The sequence below is a fragment of the Ictalurus punctatus genome, chromosome 20 (assembly GCF_001660625.3).
Source record: "Ictalurus punctatus breed USDA103 chromosome 20, Coco_2.0, whole genome shotgun sequence".
NCBI classification, from domain to species: domain Eukaryota; kingdom Metazoa; phylum Chordata; class Actinopteri; order Siluriformes; family Ictaluridae; genus Ictalurus; species Ictalurus punctatus.
This window is the reverse complement of record NC_030435.2, coordinates 8,790,930-8,810,226: the sequence shown is the minus strand read 5'-3', so window position 1 is coordinate 8,810,226 and position 19,297 is coordinate 8,790,930. Positions and strand designations below refer to the sequence as shown.

At 38.3% G+C, this 19,297-nt stretch overlaps 1 protein-coding gene and 1 long non-coding RNA gene across 3 annotated transcripts; one reads left to right on the top strand and one right to left on the bottom strand.

Moving 5' to 3' along the window:
• Positions 1-1,423: 1,423 nt before the first annotated feature.
• Positions 1,424-8,604, bottom strand: lactb2 (lactamase, beta 2). Of its 2 annotated transcripts, XM_017495389.2 has the most exons (7): positions 8,361-8,604; positions 6,352-6,515; positions 4,148-4,268; positions 3,857-4,035; positions 1,973-2,121; positions 1,792-1,879; positions 1,424-1,636 (listed from the first exon to the last, which is right to left on the bottom strand). In XM_017495389.2, exons 1-7 carry the CDS (start codon positions 8,480-8,482, stop codon positions 1,602-1,604), a joined length of 858 nt encoding a protein of 285 aa, XP_017350878.1. In that variant the 5' UTR covers positions 8,483-8,604; the 3' UTR covers positions 1,424-1,601. The 2 variants fall into 2 exon arrangements, 1 of the variants encoding a protein (XP_017350878.1); XR_008393070.1 differs by lacking the exons at positions 1,424-1,636; positions 1,792-1,879; positions 1,973-2,121; positions 6,352-6,515; positions 8,361-8,604 and adding an exon at positions 4,927-6,301 and having other exon boundaries at positions 3,903-4,035; positions 4,125-4,230.
• Positions 8,595-18,911, top strand: LOC108280433 (uncharacterized). Its single transcript, XR_001815767.3, has 3 exons — positions 8,595-9,146; positions 16,837-16,953; positions 17,957-18,911. It is a non-coding gene; the product is annotated as an uncharacterized LOC108280433 (long non-coding RNA).
• The last annotated feature ends 386 nt before the right edge of the window (positions 18,912-19,297 follow it).

Sequence of the window (19,297 nt, the reverse complement as noted above, 5' to 3'; positions counted from 1 at the left end):
TTGACCCTCTTTGGAAAAATTCCAAAATCTAATCAGTTCATCTGCTAGATACAATGTTAATTCTATACAAATCCTACAAACATTCAACCACCCATTCTTGATGTATCATGCTAACGAGAATCTTGGATGGATGGAGAGATGGACAGGCTGATGGCAAAAAATCAAAATGGGCCTTACATTTCTAAGCATAAATGTGTAAGTAATGTCTCTGAATAAGAAACAGGAAGGAAACTACTGAAGAGAGACTGTGTCAGATATTTGACTCTGCTGTGACTAACTCTTTGTATCAATTTAAAAATCTAATCAGGTCACTTCATCTGTTGGTTCCAGTGATAAGTCCATACAAATACAACAAACATTCAACCACTCTCTCCTGAGATATCGCGCTAAAGAGAATCTTGGATAGACGGATGAAATCATACTGTGTCCACCATCTAGTTGCGCAAGTATAAAAATGATGATTAAAACTTATCAAATTATAATAACCAACTGAATTTTTAATTCATACTTTTTTCACCACCATATCATTTACTTCTTCCCTATAATGTGACTGCTTTTAATGTTAACACTGGGTAACCATATTGAAAGAGGCAAAATGGCTGATATGATTAACAGTTCCTATAAATTAAGTACTTTTCAATTTTTGAGTTGTGTTTTTTAAAACCTCTTATTTAAGGTGGCACTAACGGTCTTAGCATGGGCTTGGTACAAGTATGATCCTTTTAATTGATCTCCATGTCCTTTCATTCATCATTTATCATTCAGTTAATGCTAGTCAGCTCGAGTTTATTGTTTTGTGTATTGTTCTGTGTATTTATTGTTTTGCACTCGACTGTGTAAATGGTCTGCACTTTTTAACCATTGTGGTTCTACAAAGCGCTTTACACTGTGTCTCATTCACCCACTCACACACAGTGACAGCAGAGCTGCCACGCAAGGTGCTAGCCTGCCATCAGGAGTAACTTGGGGTCCTTGGCAAGACACTGTGGGCCGGGAATCGAACCACCAACACTACGATTAGTGGACACCCTGCTCTATCACTGGAGCCACAGTACTGAGCTGAGTACTGTTCCATGTTGCACCATGAAGAAACGTACTTTTGTTCCAATGTATACAAGTTGTATAGAGGAATGACAATAAAAACCCACTTGACTCGAAGCTCTCATGGATGCTAGCAGAGTTTCCTCTTCAAGGAACTCACTGTGTATAAAATGTGTTGCAGTGCCAGGCTAATTCACATTTGCTGAATATTACAGTTTATCCAAACCTTAGATGTTTTCACATAGTTTCACTAACCTCATGATTTTGTTTAATATTTTCAGCTGACTGTACCTAACCTATAGTTGAATATTGACTGCTGTTAGGAAAAAGATTTTATTGGGGCCACACCATGTTAAGATGGTAAAACAGTCTGCCAATGAGGTGATCTATGATAGTTTGACGTTTAATAGTAAAAGTGCTGATAATTCAAATTATTTTACAATTTTCTAAGCAACTTTATCAAATATTCACTGCAACTCTATACACATATAGTAATGATGCATTTGTGGTACAGCCATCTTAATTCTTCCACAATACATTTTTGTTTGTTATGGTGGTAGTCACAAGTTGCTCTTCCACTTTTCTGAAGCTCCAACTATAAATATGCAGAAACACAAAACACACAAAATGTGTATGAGCAAAACTGAGACATTCAACTAAAATCACTTTAAAACAGATGGATGATGTGAGCCAATAAAAATTCAGCAACTGTTCATTATTAATATCCAATGATATACACATGGATCTTACCCATGCAGACTGTTCCCTGCTTCTGTAGTTTTTTTAAGTGATGAATCAGGTTGATTTCTGCAGCTCTATGCAAGTGTTCAGGGGTATCCTAATAAAGAAAATCAAAACATACAAAATACATAAAGAGCTCTAATTAAAAGCCATATGATGACATAACACCAATCATCAGACAGCACAACACCTTGTACACCAGTTTAACCAGGGCAGAGGAACTGAAGGCATCCCCAGGGCTATTTCTCAGCACAGAGAGAATCTGCTGCTCCCGGGCAGCGCGATGGGTGATGTACTCCTGGATCTTACTGCACGCATTTAACACCACAGGACCATGACCTGGTGAAGTATAGAACAAACTATCAAGACACAGTCAAGACTAACAGAATAAACTGCTGCGGTTAGGGGTGTAATGATACTCCAGTCCCAATTTGATTCACAATAATGGCTTCATGATTTGATTATTTTGATTTGATTCTCTGAACATTTAGCATAATTTTAATGAAGAAATATTATGACTGAAAAGATTTATTTCTGAATCATAAACAAAATGCACTATAGGTTCACCATAGCTTAATAATGAAATAAGTAAATGTATAAATTCTCCCAATATTTTTTTATTGAATTAACAAAAGTATCTAACGTGGGGAAATGATTGGCTGAAACACAATGAGCTCCATAGCAGAAATAGAACTCTAAAGTCGGCCAAAATTACCAATTTCCGCTGCCTTCGGTATTGTTTGGGAGCTACTGCTCTCTTAAATGTTATAACATGGTGGTGTAGCTGTATAATACATATTGGTTGTTGCAATCCGGAGCCATCAGACTTCACAAGTGCAGATCTTGCAGGCTCTCCACGAACGAACAAGATCACTTGTGTGAGCTCTTTATATTTGAACTCTATGGCTTGTGCAGATTGGGACCTCTGGCAATGAAACAGTGCAATTGCATTACATGCATAATTAATAGAACACTAATTTGTACTATATGAATCGCACATGCCCATGATGGCAATCGTAAAATATATGCTTTGCAAAGCATCGTGTCATGATGCATCATTACACCCCTAGCTCTGGTGCATTCAAATGTAGTCCATGGTCTGTATTCAGAGCCAAGATAATACGTGTACTATGGGATTAAATTTAAAAATGTACAGGAGTGTACAGTTGAAGGTGGCAACACTACCTGCTGCACCTTTTTCCAGACCCATTTTTAAAATTGGTTTTAATGGTCAACCATTGGACAGTGGGACCTAAACTTGTCTGGGCTCAAACCAAACAGAGATTGAACCAGAATACTAATGCTCTCAAATGTCACTTTAAGCAATATTAGCAAATCCTTGCTAACCTCTTGCAGAAAGCCACAGATGTCTAATTCAAATCCTTCTTCAAAGGCCCTCCCTCCTAGAACATGTGCATAAATAGTGAAACAGTAATTAAAAGATAGTGGACAGCACCAGTGCTTTTGTTCTATGCAAGCAGTTTAGTTGGTAAACTAACTAAACTTGTAAAATCATCTCAGTGTGCACTCATATTGGTAATTTTTTAGAGCTACATAGAAGCAAACAACAATCAAAAATGTGCTATTTCTTGTCTACCTAGTTACATAGCCATCACAGAGTTAACAGTTAGGCCTGGCTAGAGGACAGCCACATTAACAGCTTTGCTGCAAAGTATTAGTTATCGAACAATGTTATCTGCATAATAACGTTAGAGTTAAAGGCTCATTTCATCAGAACCCACCAGGAAGTATCAAGTCCTGTCAAGAGGAGGGAAAAATCAAGATGAACTTAAATCACTTCTAATATCATCTGCTCGTTAGGGATTGTTATATCTTGATTTCCGAAGCTGCTTTGTGTCACAAATATATATTGCAATGTGTATTATAAAAGCACTACACAAATAAAATTGAATTGAATAAAAGTTTTAGATGAGGAGTAAAGTGCCTAGAGCATCTATTTTTAGTGATAACTATTAGGATGTAAAGACAGCTTAGTTCTGAAAATGAATTATACCAACTGTGTTATTAATTCTTTAGCTTCATGATAGCTGTCAAAGCACACACACACACACACCTGGGTAGATGATGTCTGCATTGCTGTCAAGCAGTATCTGCAATGAGAGCATGTAATCATGTAGGTCCTCAAACACAGCTGTCCCTTCCCCCAGAATGCAGTCTCCAGAGAACAGTGCTCCCTCCTCCTCCAGATACAGAGCCATATGGTCATCAGTGTGGCCTGGGGTGAACAAAACCCTGCACATATACACTAGTTAAACATGTATCCATCTTGTACAAACACATGATTATTATACATATGCAAACACAATCTCACTACTACTCACATTGTTCCTCTTATGTGACATACCGTAATGTGGCTCCATCAGTCTTAATAACATCACCATCCTTAAGGTATGTGTATTTCCTCTTATCATCTCCAATTGTCTCTAGCTGTGGGGGAGAACGAGGGAGCTTACTCACCTGCAAATCTGAACACCACACATATACACACAATCACACATAATGAAGACTCAGCAGTGCAAATCACATTAATTTCACACAACATCTAAAAAAAAAAGTATGCAGTAATGCCAGGAACCCCACACATTCCAACATCCATATCCACCACCATTTTAATGTTTTTCACACAGTTTACAATGTCGACAATGTTTGCACTGCCAGTTTAATTCCACTCAAATCTGCTGCTGTATCTACAATGTTTACACCCTACTGCAATACCACGACACTCTGACATTGTATTCTTTCTTGTGTGTGTATAATATTACATATACACATTTTTTTATATATATATATATATATATATACATACACACACACACACACACACACATATATATACATACACATATATACACACACACACATAATCTCACAAAAGTGAGTACACCCCTCACATTTTTGTAAATATTTGATAATATCTTTTCATGTGACAACACTGAAGAAATGACACTTTGCTACAATGTAAAGTAGTGAGTGTACAGCTTGTATAACAGTGTAAATTTTCTGTCCCCTCAAAATAACGCAACACTCAGCCATTAATGTCTAAACCACTGGCAAGAAAGTGAGTACACCCCTAAGTGTAAATGTCCAAATTCTGCCCAAAGTGTCAATATTTTGTGTGGCCACCTTTATTTTCCAGCACTGCCTTAACCCTCTTAGGCATGGAGTACACCAGAGCTTCACAGGTTGCCACGGGAGTCCTCTTCCACTCCTCCATGACATCACGGAGCTGGTGGATGTTAGAGACCTTGTGCTGCTCCACCATCCGTTTGAGGATGCCCCACAGATGCTCAATAGGGTTTAGGTCTGGAGACATGCTTGGCCAGTCCATCACCTTCACCCTCAGCTTCTTTAGCAATGCAGTGGTCGTCTTGGAGGTGTGTTTGGGGTCATTATCATGGAATATTGCCCTGCGGCCCAGTTTCTGCTTCAGTATATCACAGTACATGTTGGCATTCATGGTACCCTCAATGAACTGTAGCTCCCCAGTGCCGGCAGCACTCATGCAGCCCCAGACCATGACACTCCCATCACCATGCTTGACTGTAGGCAAGACACACTTGTCTTTGTACTCCTCACCTGGTTGCCACCACACATGCTTGACACCATCTGAACCAAATAAGTTTATCTTGGTCTCATAAGACCACAGGACATGTTTCCAGTAATCCATGTCTTTAGTCTGCTTGTCTTCAGCAGTTTGAGATTTCTTGTGCATCATCTTTAGAAGAGGCTTCCTTCTGGGACGACAGCCATGCAGACCAATTTGATGCAGTGTGCGGCGTATGGTCTGAGCACTGACAGGCTGACCCCCCACCCCTTCAACCTCTGCAGAAATGCTGGCAGTCATATGTCTATTTCCCAAAGACAACCTCTGGATATGACGCTGAGCACGTGCACTCAACATCTTTGGTCGACCATGGCGAGGCCTGTTCCGAGTGGAACCTGTCCTGTTAAACCGCTGTATGGTCTTGGCCACGGTGCTGCAGCTCAGTGTCAGGGTCTTGGCAATCTTCTTATAGCCTAGGCCATCTTTATGTAGAGCAACAATTCTTTTTTTTCAGATCCTCAGAGAGTTCTTTGCCATGAGGTGCCATGTTGAACTTCCAGTGTGAGGGAGTGTGAGAGTGATGTTACCAAATTTAACACACCTGCTCCCCATTCACACCTGAGACCTTGTAACACTAACAAGTCACATGACACCGGGGAGGGAAAATGGCTAATTGGGCCTAATTTGGACATTTTCACTTAGGTTTCACGTATGTATATATGGCTTCTGCTTGGTTAGAATGAAAACCTGCACCCACACCGGCCCTTTCCGGACAAGATTGGACACCCCTGTTTTAGTATGTCAAAATGGAACTTTACAAAACTTCTAACGTAAATTTACCTAGAGAACCTGAGGGAATTAGCTTTGTTATGTTATGCACACAATGTAAAATGAATATGAAAAGAAAGTGCAATTAGACTATAGAGATATTAAGATATATGTGAGGCTATAAAATGTGTGTCTTAGATTCCAATCTGTATGAGAGTGTATAAAGTAACTCTGACCTGAGTCTATGTTTATAAGTATGTCAGGTACTCCTCCAGTGTGGTCATGGTGCCAGTGTGTGACAAGGATCTCCTGGATGGAGGACTCACTCTGGCACAGAGCTTGCTTCAGATTAGAGATGTACTCAGGAACAGAAGGTTCCCCGGTGTCTATTAACACACGCCTCACACGCCAGGCAGACAGGCATACAACAGGCAGACAATCACACAGAACCACATGGACAACATATGAAAAAAAGAACAACAAACATTTTATCTATCAAAATGGAAAAAAAAAAAAAACCTCACAAAGTAATGATTCTGCACCACTGAAAAAATGGACCAAATAAGATGTGTTCACACTCTTCACATCCTTCTCACATTATCCATTTGGACTTCCAGCAGTACAAGATCAGATCACTATATAGGTATACTGGTTTTGCTAATTTGTTAGTTTTCCTTTCTTTTAAACCAGGGGTGTCCAAACTTATCCTCAAAGAGCCAGTGTGGGTTTTCATTCCAGTCAAGCAGGAGCTACATCTGATTTCACCTGTTTAATCAGTTGATCTTGACTATCAGTAGACTCATGTGTGGCTCCTGCTTGGTTGGAATGAAAACCGGATAAGATTGGACACCCCTGTTTTAAACTATAGATGCATTTGAGCTGCTGTAGTATTTGCATACCACTTTTATTGCAAAGGTTCAAAGGGGGCAGACAGGGGCCAACAAAGACTATATCATTTATATTTGTAATATCTGATTCTCAGGTGTATTAAATTACCCTCAACAGGACACTGCATCCTACTTCTTCCCAAAAAGCAATGTCCAGAAAATACTCAAGTGCCTAAAAGACAATGGGACTGAGACTGTTTTCCCCTCTCTTTCTCAACTCCTAAAAATATATGCCACATTATCTAATGTCAACAACTCTAATCCAAAGACTCGAGAGGTGAACTAATCATTTCTGTTTCCTGTACAGAACCTATGGGGATTTTGCAGCGCATGTGCGGTCAAAAACGAACAAATCACTCTCTGAGACAACTCGTTGTTCCCAAGTCATATTAAAGATTCGCTCAAAATGAACAAATCATTCATGAACGAGTCATTTCATCACTACTGTACATCCCACTGCGGCAGCTGCTCTTCCTCTGACCATAAAGTTCTTCAGAGAGTGGTGCGAACAGCCGAGCTCATACCTGTTAAACTCCCGGCCTTACAGGACACTTACCCAGCACATGTTTGAGGAAGGCCCGCAATATCATTATAGTGCAGCTATTATGGTTTTTCAAATATTACCTTTCATGTGGTGTGTAATATAGCAGTTTGTGAATGTAAAAAGTCTGCAAATTTAAAAAAAAAAAATCAAAGTACATGACAAACTGAGTTATTGACTCCCAAAAGAAGGAACCGATTCTGAACAGCTGCAACGAATCTTTAGTAGTTCCAGAATTACTTCCAGACAGACAGAGCTGAAACTCTGGGCGTTTCCTTTTCAACGCACTGACAGCGGTAGACCAATCACTACAGACTGGGACATCTGACCAATCAGAGCAGACTATGCTCTCTGAAAGGAGGAGTTTAGAAGGAATCATTTAGAACGGATCACTGAGCGAGTCGTTTATGACACTGAGGGGAAAAAATAATGCTGTAATTTAAAATTGAACACATTAAAGTGTTTTGACTAAATTAGGCAGGTTTAAAAAAAAAAAAAAAAAAAAAAAAAAAAAACATTATGGATGCTCTTTAAGGACTGCACTCACCCTGCTCATTTCCTGATTACATAACTGCCTACTGGCAGATGCTTCCATTGCGTCCAATCACGGACAAACAGACTGAAGAACAGTTTTATAACCAAGCCATCAGACTATTTGAGTACATATAACCTATGTGAACTGCTTTCCTGCAAAACGATCCACAATTATTCCGAAATTTGCATGTTTTATTTATTGTGGACTGATTATTAAATATGATCAATCCCAACCCTCATGTAACCTCAGGTTTTTTGGTCCTATTTGACATTTTACTAGTACCTTTTCCCAGTCCCCACCAAGTACGTGTTGGTTCCCTGCAGTGTCATCGGCCCGGGATTACAGCCCAGCACGCGCAGAACTCTGCAGGTAAGCTGCTCGATGCGAGGAATCATAGCGGACATTTTCTCCAGGAAAAGGTCTAATGCAGTTTTAAAATACCTAGTTACACGGTTTCAAGTCTTATTCTGCTAGTGCTGCACAAATGCGCCTTTAAACCCGGAAATTAGGAGAGGCTACTCACTGCAGAGCGAAATGGGTGGAGCTGGACGTAGAGCTCCGTGTCTACGGCAAGTCTAGTGCTGTGCCTGACATGGCTCACTCGTTCTCTATTCCCTATATAGCGAATGAAGGTTGAGTCTACTATATGGGGAAGAAGTGAAAATGAGTGAGCGAATTCGGACGCTGAGTGTGTGTCGGAGAGCACGCTGTCGCGGACATTGTGGTTTGTATCGTAAAACAGTAAAGGTCATTTCTCACAACCTGCGTTTCCATTAACCCGAATGGAATTTCGAAATAAACTCTCAAATATCGCAAAAAGTTTATACGCTCGCATTAGGTGCTTTTTCAGACAACTCGACAAAGCAATATTTCGAAAAAATGAAATAGAGAAACATTTCTCGCATTTAGGTCACATGACATGACGGTAGTTTTGCTCACAACGAGAGAGAGCGAGAAAGAGAGAGAGATTGATTGATTTGCGTTAACTCCTTTCACTCCAATGGACCAGTATCTCAATAGTTCCCGGAAGTTAGCGCAGAACAGACCTTTTTGATGCACTTTTAAAAGGTAAGACGTTTAAGTCAGTGCATCTGAATCAAATTAACGTGTACATTAAAGCATGCTACTGAATTATTCCTCTATAAATTAGTAGTTTTAGGTTTTTGTTATCAGATAACTTCCAGTAGCCTATCCTAGCCTAATCTGTTATCAACACCACAAACCACCTTACAGCCTATTAAATTAATTGTAAAATTCGTTCTCATAATGCAATTTCATCCATGGTTGTGAAATTAGAGGAAAAGGCTTCCAAACATTATTTATTTATTTATTTATTTATTTTGTAGGGGAGGGGCGTTAAATATTACTTAAATATAACATTGGGGCATTTGATAGTGGTGGGTGGAAGTGGTAAAATGAGGATATCCATTTGATTCCTTATTACACATGTAATAAAGAATAAAATTCCTTGTTGTAGGAAGAGAGCTATATTTAAGATAGTGTTACAAACATAAACTTTACACAACTGTTTGTCCAATTATATAAAACTGACACATACCAGAATATATATTATTCATTTAGGACTGTAGTTTAATTCAGTGCTCTTTTTTGCATCTATAAAAAGTTATATACATCACACACATGCATGCATTACTTTTTATGGATACACAAAAGCACTGAATTCTACAGTCCTAGCAATTCCTGGTTGACTGGTAGGACCTGTCATTCCCCAGGGATTGGTACAAATACCAGGCTCAATTACATTTTATTATTGGTGTGACATTTAATTTGACTCTCTGAATTATCTTTTTTTTTTTTTTTAAACCATCAATGCGACACTTGAACTTGTCTACCTCTCATAGGTTTTTGCAAATGATCATTTCATTTGTAAATAAATGTAAAATAAATGCATCAATGAACGATCGTCAGCTCAGCTAGCATGATATCTGTGAATTCACGTGAATAACCAAATTGATTCATTTTAAAACATCTCATTTGAATATATTGTGATACATTTAACAAAAAAACAAAAAAAAAATTAAACATTTAAAATTTTTTCCTACGGACCCCCTGCAATTACACCACTGAGCACTAGGGGTCCGCAGAAACATTGCACTAGATGGTAGAGTATATAATGCTTAGTGTAAGTGTACAGTACTTTATTTGGGACACAATTTTAGTATTTACACTCAGCGTGTTTTCGTAACAGAAGTAACGTAATGAGTAAATGTACTGCACGCAGTCTAACTAATCGATAATGAGATTCATTGAGAATGATTTTCATAATCGATTATTATTGATTTTATCGATTTGTTGTTGCAGTTCTAGTCACCTGTAACACTATAGCTGTGATCAGCAGTAATGTGCTCTATGTTTATACGTACAGGGGTGCATCGTGGTGCAGGGGCCCTCCTAATTTTGACCACAGTACGATGCACAAAGATGGTGGGAATAGCATCTGGTCTGAGCCTAGTCTTGGCCTTTTTGGTCCTGACAAACTGGCCTGCCTCAAAATGTGCCTGCAGTGTGACTTGAGTTTACTTCCCCCACACAACTCCTGTTTGTCTACGCACATACCATACATATCCCAAGGTGGTTAAATGCACAGTATTAGGGAACACTTTATACATAGTTAAAAGACAACTAAGAACATGAGGCAACGGCCTGAAGACTCTCTGCAATGAGACAGCACACTCACTGAGTCTCAGCTCCCTGGCTTTTGCAAGTCTTTAGCTGTTCCTTGTTTTTAATAAACCTAACATTAAACTTTTCTATGGTGTGGTCTTTGTGAGAAAGTGAAAGTATATTTAAGTATGATTACCTCTCAATTGTTTTGATGTTCTAATGTTTTGTTATATTTAGATTGCTCCTGCTGATTTGAGCCAACCATTTTTTCCTCCTCCCCATGTCAGTGGGGAAACCATGCATTCATACTCCTTTCTCTGAGCGATTGGAGCATCCCCATGTAGCACAGCAAACCATGGTGGACATGATACAAGGGCAACATGCAGGAAAGGACAGATGAAATGCTTGACATGCTTTTCAGTTTATTAGAAATGTATTTATAAATCCATTGCTGTAAATAAGTGCATAGCAAAAGTCAAAATACATAAAATATATATGATTGTGTATGAACGTGTTTAAGTTAAATATATTATTTATTAATGCATGTTTAAATAAGTGTGGTGGTGCATAAGAATGGTAAACAATAAGATTAATTTCACTTAGTTTAATTTTACATTTCACTTATTTGCAATGGACTAGCAGCAGCATGATGTTGAGTGTGTTGTCTTAACCCATTGTAGTCCATTGACCCATTGTGCAGAGAGTTGACAATCACTGATAGTATCCTGTCTCTTGTCCTATCTGAAACTCATAAAAATGACATTAGTGATTGCCCTTGACTAACTTAAAAGTTTAAGAACATAAAAAAATATTAATTAAAAACAACAGCATCATGGTCTTTAACCAATCTTGTTGCCTCTTTAACAAGGCAGGTAATGCTAATTGATCAGACTGATCCTCAAATATTAGTGGTACAACATACACATGTTGTTGTGTTATATAAATATTTTAAATCAATGCATTTATTGGCTACTAATTACCAAAAACCGCAATTCTGTCTCTCTAAATCTATGGATTCAAATAGCCTGCAAATAACTTCCTGGAACTATCTGAAGTCTACAAGAATCACATGATGATCAAGCATTTGGAACTTCTGTTGGCACAACTCTCTCTCTCAAGGCCTCTGGAGTTGGCTACTTTCTTCCTGAATCAGTCCTCTTCTTCTTTCGATTTAGTAGCAGTTGGCAAGCAAACATTTAGTGCATTTCCGCCACCTACTGAGATGGAGTGTGGAGCATCAATGTGGAGTAAATAAAAGCAAAAAAAACACTAAATTCGTTTAATTAGGTTTGTTGCCTTTAAAAAGTCTAGTCTATTAACAACTTGGAAACTTACAGGAAATTTCTTAATAAATTCTAAAGCGATAAACCATTTGTACCTGATGACTTGATGGGATTTTCTAAAATTAATATTTTATTACTATATCTGATGCACTGAAATAAACCATGCTCCACTGTCTCTGGATAACCACATGAAATAAAGAGGCCTGTATCATGTTTCCCAATTTTATGTAAAGAATGACTGAGTGCAGTATGTTCTATGCAGAGACAGGAAATGGCCGTATCTTCCCTTCTATTTCCACAGACCATTCTCTTATGGCCTACTTCCCTTTGTATACTGTGCAAGTGTCTACCCTTTCCCTCCTTATATCCCACATTTCTTGCCACTTTTATTGTTCTTTCTATTAAGGCCTTTTTTTTTTTTTTTTTTTTACGAATTTGCTTAATGTAATATTTAGTCCTATTTCTGAATTTTCCAAGGTCTTCTTGGCTAAAGCATCTGCTTCCTCATTCCCTTCCACCCTTACATGAGATGGTACCCATACTAAGAATATTTTTGTTCCTAGATTTTGTAACCTGAATGTTGTTTGTAGGATTTCAAATAATATATCTTGCCTTGAAGTTGATTGACCATGCATTATACTTATTAATAGGAGTCTGAGCAGATTACCACATTAAGAGGACTGATGTCCTCCACCCACTGGATTGCTAACAAAATGGCAATCATCTCTGTTGTGTAAACAGATAAATTATTTGATGTCCTTTTACTTATTGTATATTTTAATTTAGGAATGACCACTGCTGAACCTGTTCATCTTACAATATATACAGATGATCTTTTGATCCATCTGTATATACTTGTATACAGTGACTATATTTCTTATCCATATATTGCCTCACTGTCATCTCCATTGAAACACATCTTTATTGATCTAGAATTACATTTTTCAACTGAAGAGCAACTGAAGGATAATGATATAACCATGGTGGTATAATAGGCATTGCTACTATGGGGCTAACTTCTATATCAATAATTCTCATTCTCTGGACCTCTTTATCACCTATCCATCCATAACTTTCCAACTATAAGTATTCATATTCCCAGCATTTCTCCATAACTTTTTTAACTGGGTGCTTATTTTCATGACCTCTGACTTAAGTCCAATAAAGCATTCTTAATTGCAGTCTTCTTAACTCTAATGGCATTTCCCCCATTTCTACTTGTAATGATGCTACTGGTGATGACCTAAAAGCATCGCAACATATTCTTAATGCCTGAGTTTGTAGAATGTCAATTTTTTTCTTCAGTGACTGTGATGCTGAACTTTATATAAAACTTCCGTAATCTATTGTTGATCTAATCAGAGCACAATATACTCTCCAAAGTGATTGTCGGCTAGCTCCCCAGTCTGTTCCAGCCTTAATATATTAATTTACCCTTCTTGCATTTGTCAATTATTTATTTTTATATGGATGTCAAATGTCAATTTTGAATCTAGCCACAGTCCCAAGTATCTTACCACAGGTACTTGCGCTGACATCTGGTTATAGATTTTTTTATTTAACTTTAGGTCATTGTCCTTTCTTGAGAAGCATATAACCTGTGTTTTTGCCACCGAAAATCTAAATCCCCAGCAATTTGCCCATTTTCCTACTTCATCTATAGCTTCTTGGATTTTCCTTTCTACATGACTAACATTTCTTCCTCTCTTCCATAATGCGCCAACATCTGTGTATATTGATCATCTTATTTCAGGTTGTACTTTAGAGAAAACATCACTCATCATTATATTAAAAAGAATAGGGCTTGAAACACTTCCCTCTACATCATATCATAGGCCTTCTCTACATTGAAAAACACTCCAACTAATACTTCTTTTTTCACTTGTGCTTTTCTTATTTTGTTGTCAAGACATAGTATTGAGTCTATAGTCTACAACCCTTCCTAAATCCATTTTGGTGTGGATTTAAAAGCCCTTTACTTTCCAACACATATATCAAACAAGTCATTGCCATCCTTTCCATTAACTTACACAAGTTTGATGTTAGGTCTATAGGTCTGTAATTCAATGGTTTTGATTGATATTTCCCAGGTTTTGCTATTGGTATGATAGCTCCATGTTTCCAGGCGGATGGCAACTTTCCATCTTTCCAGACCATGTTAAAAAGCTTTAAAATGACATTCAGTGAAGTGTCTGAAAGCTGTTTAAACATTTTAGAACATATTTCACCCTTCCCTGGGTATATTCGTCTCACACTCATTAGAGCTTGTTTAAGTTCATTCATTGAAAACTGAACATTAATTGTTCCTCCAGTACTGTGTTTTCTGACTAATAAGTTTGTGTATTTCCTCAAACTCTGCTCACTACAACTCCTTATTTCATTAGAAATATTATGACTGCTATGTACTTTAACAAAAGTCTCTGCTAGCACTTCTGCTTTTTCACCATCAGTAGAACATTTTTTTCCTTTATACTGAATACTGAATACTTTTACTTGCTTCTGCATATGTGAATCCCTCCTGAACTTTTTTATTCTGAATTTCTTCAGCCTCTTTCTTCAACCGGCATCTGCTGTACCCAGCACTACAACATAATCCGCAATTACAACATTTCAGATCAACTCCATGTCCACATTCACCATATTTGTGCTCTCCACCACATCTAGCACATCCCTGTTTTGATCCGGGCAGACTGCCCTATACTGCCTTAAATATTTACATTTCTCTGGTTTATGATCTACATAGAGTACAAAGAATGTTTTGTCTCCAGTTACTTAGAATCTCGATAGTTAGACTTTAAAATTATTAATTGTCATAAAGTATTGTGAAAACTCAAACTTGTCAAGGTAAATTTGTTGAAATTGAATGTTTACTTGCCTCAGAAGCTTATTTCATTTATTATGTGTTTGGTATATGCAGCAAGTTTTTGAAATACAAGCAAATTGCTTAACATATCTTTGTCAGGCTTTTTTATTTACAATAAAACAAGCTAATTTCCTGCACAAAATATGATAGGATTGTACAATTACAATATAATATGTAACAATAAAGTTTACAATGGCTTCATAAAATGGTTAAAAACATAAAAAAGCAAAACACACCTGAGGTGCATTCTTTGTTCTTCATTTTCTAGAAGTATAGTTTAAAAACTTGCTGTATTTTGTTTGTTTGGTTTTTTTTTTAGTAAGAGAAGAACACCGCCATCTTGTTAAAAAATTAACATCGAGTTATTTCAATCATCTATTAATAATCAAATACCACACAATAGAAAAACATGCCATTTTCCATTTCTTCTTTGCTGCATGATAAAAAAGATAATTGAAAGAAAACAAAACAGAAAGATGTCTGAATTTTTCAATGTATTATGCATATTACATGAAAAGATGATACCAGAAGTTGATGCCCACATACACGTTGCCCTATTACACAGTTGGCACCATTTAGCATAAAGATAGATTCTGTATGAAGGAACATCATCTCCAACCTCATCTCATTATAGGAGAAGACTCAGAGCTGTTATCTGGGAAAAGGGAGGTAGCACAAAGTATTGACTAAAAGCGTGCCAATAATTGTTGCACACCTATATTGATAAATATTAATAGGTCACGCTCTCTTACTTTAGCTCATGAATTTGTGAGTTCTCTCTCTCTTGAGAACTCTGTGACCTTTTTCTTGTTTCCTCGACAACCCATATCACATGAATGTGTTGTTCTCTCCTAGTTTCTTTTCTGTCCTAGTTTATCTTGCAAAAACATGCTACCGATGTACCAACTGCCCACCATTTTACCTTGAAGGATGAATACACTGTTACAGATGGACATGTCTGTCTGATATATAAACTCTTGTCTTTGTAAATAAACTGAGATACTTTACTATCTGTCCTTGTGTGTGTATGTGTGCTGGCGCAGACTTTACCATTTGTCAAAGATTGGCAATTGCCTTGGGCCCCAAGCTACCAAGGGCCCCCAAAACACGGCATAAACTTGTGGTTAAGAAAGTTTTTTTTGTTTTTTGTTTTTTTTACTTTTCGCTAATTAATTATGTTTTTTTCTAAAAATCCATATGCTGAAATGCTATCAGAATGCTTAATTCATGAGTGTCTCTGTGTATTTATATGTCTGTGTGCACACAAACTTTTCCCACCATTTTACACACACAATTTCATTGCTGGCAAGAAGAGTGTGTCCTTAGTGCAGCCTGTAGTGTGATGATGGATGATATCCACTTATGGTATATTTTAAGTAATCAAAGTATGTTCCAATCATTTATGACTAATGTATAAGATATAAGAGAGTAATCAGTACATTAGTCAAAGAAACTAAGACAAGCTGATGTGACTTGTGGAACTTGTGGAAAATCACTGAACTCATATTTGTCACTTATAAATCTCTTTTCTCCTGGCTCACTCTATCATTTCTCAGCGAGAACTCACCCTTTGAACCTCTTAAGGAATATTGAGTCTGTTCTCTGTAACTTTTAAGTCTGTATCTTTTTACCAGTTTGATGCTTGTGATTTCTTAAGGTGTATTGTTAAAGTTTATGAATAAAAATGTAATGTTAATCAGTATAAAAACATAAAAAAATTAACTGACTGAGGCCGCACCACAATTAATAAGATGGTAAAGGGATAGTGAAATAATTGTGGCGAGGGGACAGGGACGTGATTGAAAGAAAAATGGGAAAACTCTACCTAATGAGATTATTGTATTAGAATTGTATAAAAACAGGAGCCACAACTGGTTCAGATCATATGTTCTGCAGACCATCTCGGCTTTGTTGCTTTTAATAAAAATCTGATTTTTTACATCTGAAACCTCTTGTCTTTGTCTTGGTTTTACCTGTGGCTGAGGAGATTTCCCACCACATAGAAAATTGGGGTTGTCAGCAGGATTGGAAAGGAGCCAAGAAGAGTGGGAGGACATATTGGCCTGACCAGAGGTGGACCACAGAAACAGGCTGGATAATGAAGGTAAGCAAGTTTGCTTTTAATTAAGTTGTTTGTGTGATCTGCTGTGGATCAGCCTGGGATGGTAAGAACACTCATAGGCTTCTCCAAATTAAAGAACTAATTTATGCAAAAGAGCTTTTTATCTCAAAAAGGTGTAAACTGCATGCAGTTAGATAACAGTGAGATATAAATAAGATAAAAGAGTAAAGCTACTCAGTGGGCAGTGGTGGCTCAACAGTTACTGATCAGAAGGTTGGGGGTTCAAGCCCCAGCACTACCAAGCTGCCACTGTTGGGCCCTTATAAAAACAAAGGGAAATTGGTACACAGTTAATTACAAAATAATTGAATTCCATTTGTTAGATCACATTATTTGGACAAACAGTGAGAACGTAAGCCCAGTAAACTGTGTTGAGCTGATACGCCCAAAAGGAAAACACTCTTAGAAGTAGGGATGTCATGACAACCGATACTTCGGTTTCAAGTCGGTACCAACATTCTTAAAACGTGACGGTTTTTCTGCAGTATCATAAGTACCGATTGTAATAAAAGGTACCGAGGTTGCAATTCTTTCGGAACTGAAGGGGGCAGCAAATACGTGCAAGTGTTTTAGTCGGTCCATAAGTGGTGAAGAAGAAGAGCACACGGGGGGGCACTACAGAAGATTAGCTTAGTTTAACAAGTTTAGCTCCGCCCCGACTCTTTGAGAGGAAAAGACAGGAAAGCTAGTATCAGTTTCCGGTGGGCAACCGATGCTATCCTTCATTTCAAACAAAGCGAGGAAACACCTGGAATTTGCCAAAGCACCTGAAAGACGGGTCCTATATTATGTTTGTTTGAGGCAGCTGATATTGTGGCCATGAAACCTGTTAACGTTATGCTCCATGTAATGTTTGCAATAGGCAGTTATTTGTTAACGATGTTAACACATTGCAATGTTCAGTTCCTATTCATTCTTATAAATACAGAGTTAATTCTATAGACTAAAATTCCTCTCCACGCCACATTTGCTTCCTGTCCTATAGTGAGAAAACGGACCGGTTTTATCGAGACATTGCTGAATGCTGACTGCTGCCATCCACTGCTGATGTTATGTGTACATTCAGGGTCCAGGAGGCCCCATTGGAGGAGAACCAGCTGAGGTGGGAGAAAGAAAGGAGAGTATCCCTGATCAAAGCCGCTCGGGAATGGCTCGACATGATGTACTCAAGAAGGAGCCTTCCAACCAGGCTGACACCATCTCCCACCCTCCTTGCCCCTCCATGGTCGCTCTACCTTCTTGTCCCACTAAGGACGTTGATCTGCCTCCCTCCCCTACTGTGAATTTCTCTCGGCGTGCCTGTTTGACGGACAATACCGCTCAGCCTTCCTGCTTGACATCGCTCAACTTTACCTCCCTACTCTGCCTCAGATGTCACTATGCCAGGTTTGTCTTCAGACATCACTCCGCCTTCCTGCTCTGTTGAGGAGCTCACGCTACCATCCTTCTTGGCTGAGGACATTGCACTGCCATCCTGCTCCGCTGAGAACATCGCTCTTCCATCCTGCTCCACTGAGGACATCTCTCTGTCATCCTGCTCCACTGAGGACATCGTTCTCCCTCCACGCACCTTTTTTCTGCTTCGCGCCGTATATTGCTCCCCCTCCTTGCTCCACGGAGGACATTGCTTCCCCTTCTGGCCTCACTACAGACTATGATTCCCATCAGCTACTGCACCTAGTCTCATGTCTTGTTTCAACATGGAGTCACGTTCTGCACTGCACTGGTTGTCTTGTTTGGTCTGTTTATCTGTATCACATTATGCTCACCCATGTTTCATGTTTCTTTGTATTTGTACCTTGTCACGTTTTCTAGAAATCTTGTTTTGTACTTTATTACACATTCCAATTCAGTTCTGCAGTTGCATCCATCTCTACCTACAAACCTGACACTATTAATAAAGTTGATATACTTGAACAAAACCATAAGGAAACATAGCTTTTTTAATCATTTATTCAACAGAAATATCATTAGATGTCAAAAGGACCCTCTAGCGCAAGTAGTAGTTTGTCCATGCAGGCATAGTCAGCAGCCAGCATATCTCCAAGATTATAAGATTAGTTACCCACAGAAACACCTCACCTGTAGATGAGCATGCTAATGTAGTAACAACTGTTAATGCTCTCACCTGTATTTGTGAAATGAGAAAAGAAAGCAGGCAGCTAAAACAAGATGTACACCCTATCTCAGACATAATTGCTACCTCTCCTGTATTAGTTCCTGCTTGGATCTCATCCCCTCTGTGACAGTATCCAACTGTGAATATATCGTCTACCTCGTGGCCACTACTAAGTTGACATCATGCCGGAATGATACAGACCCTAAT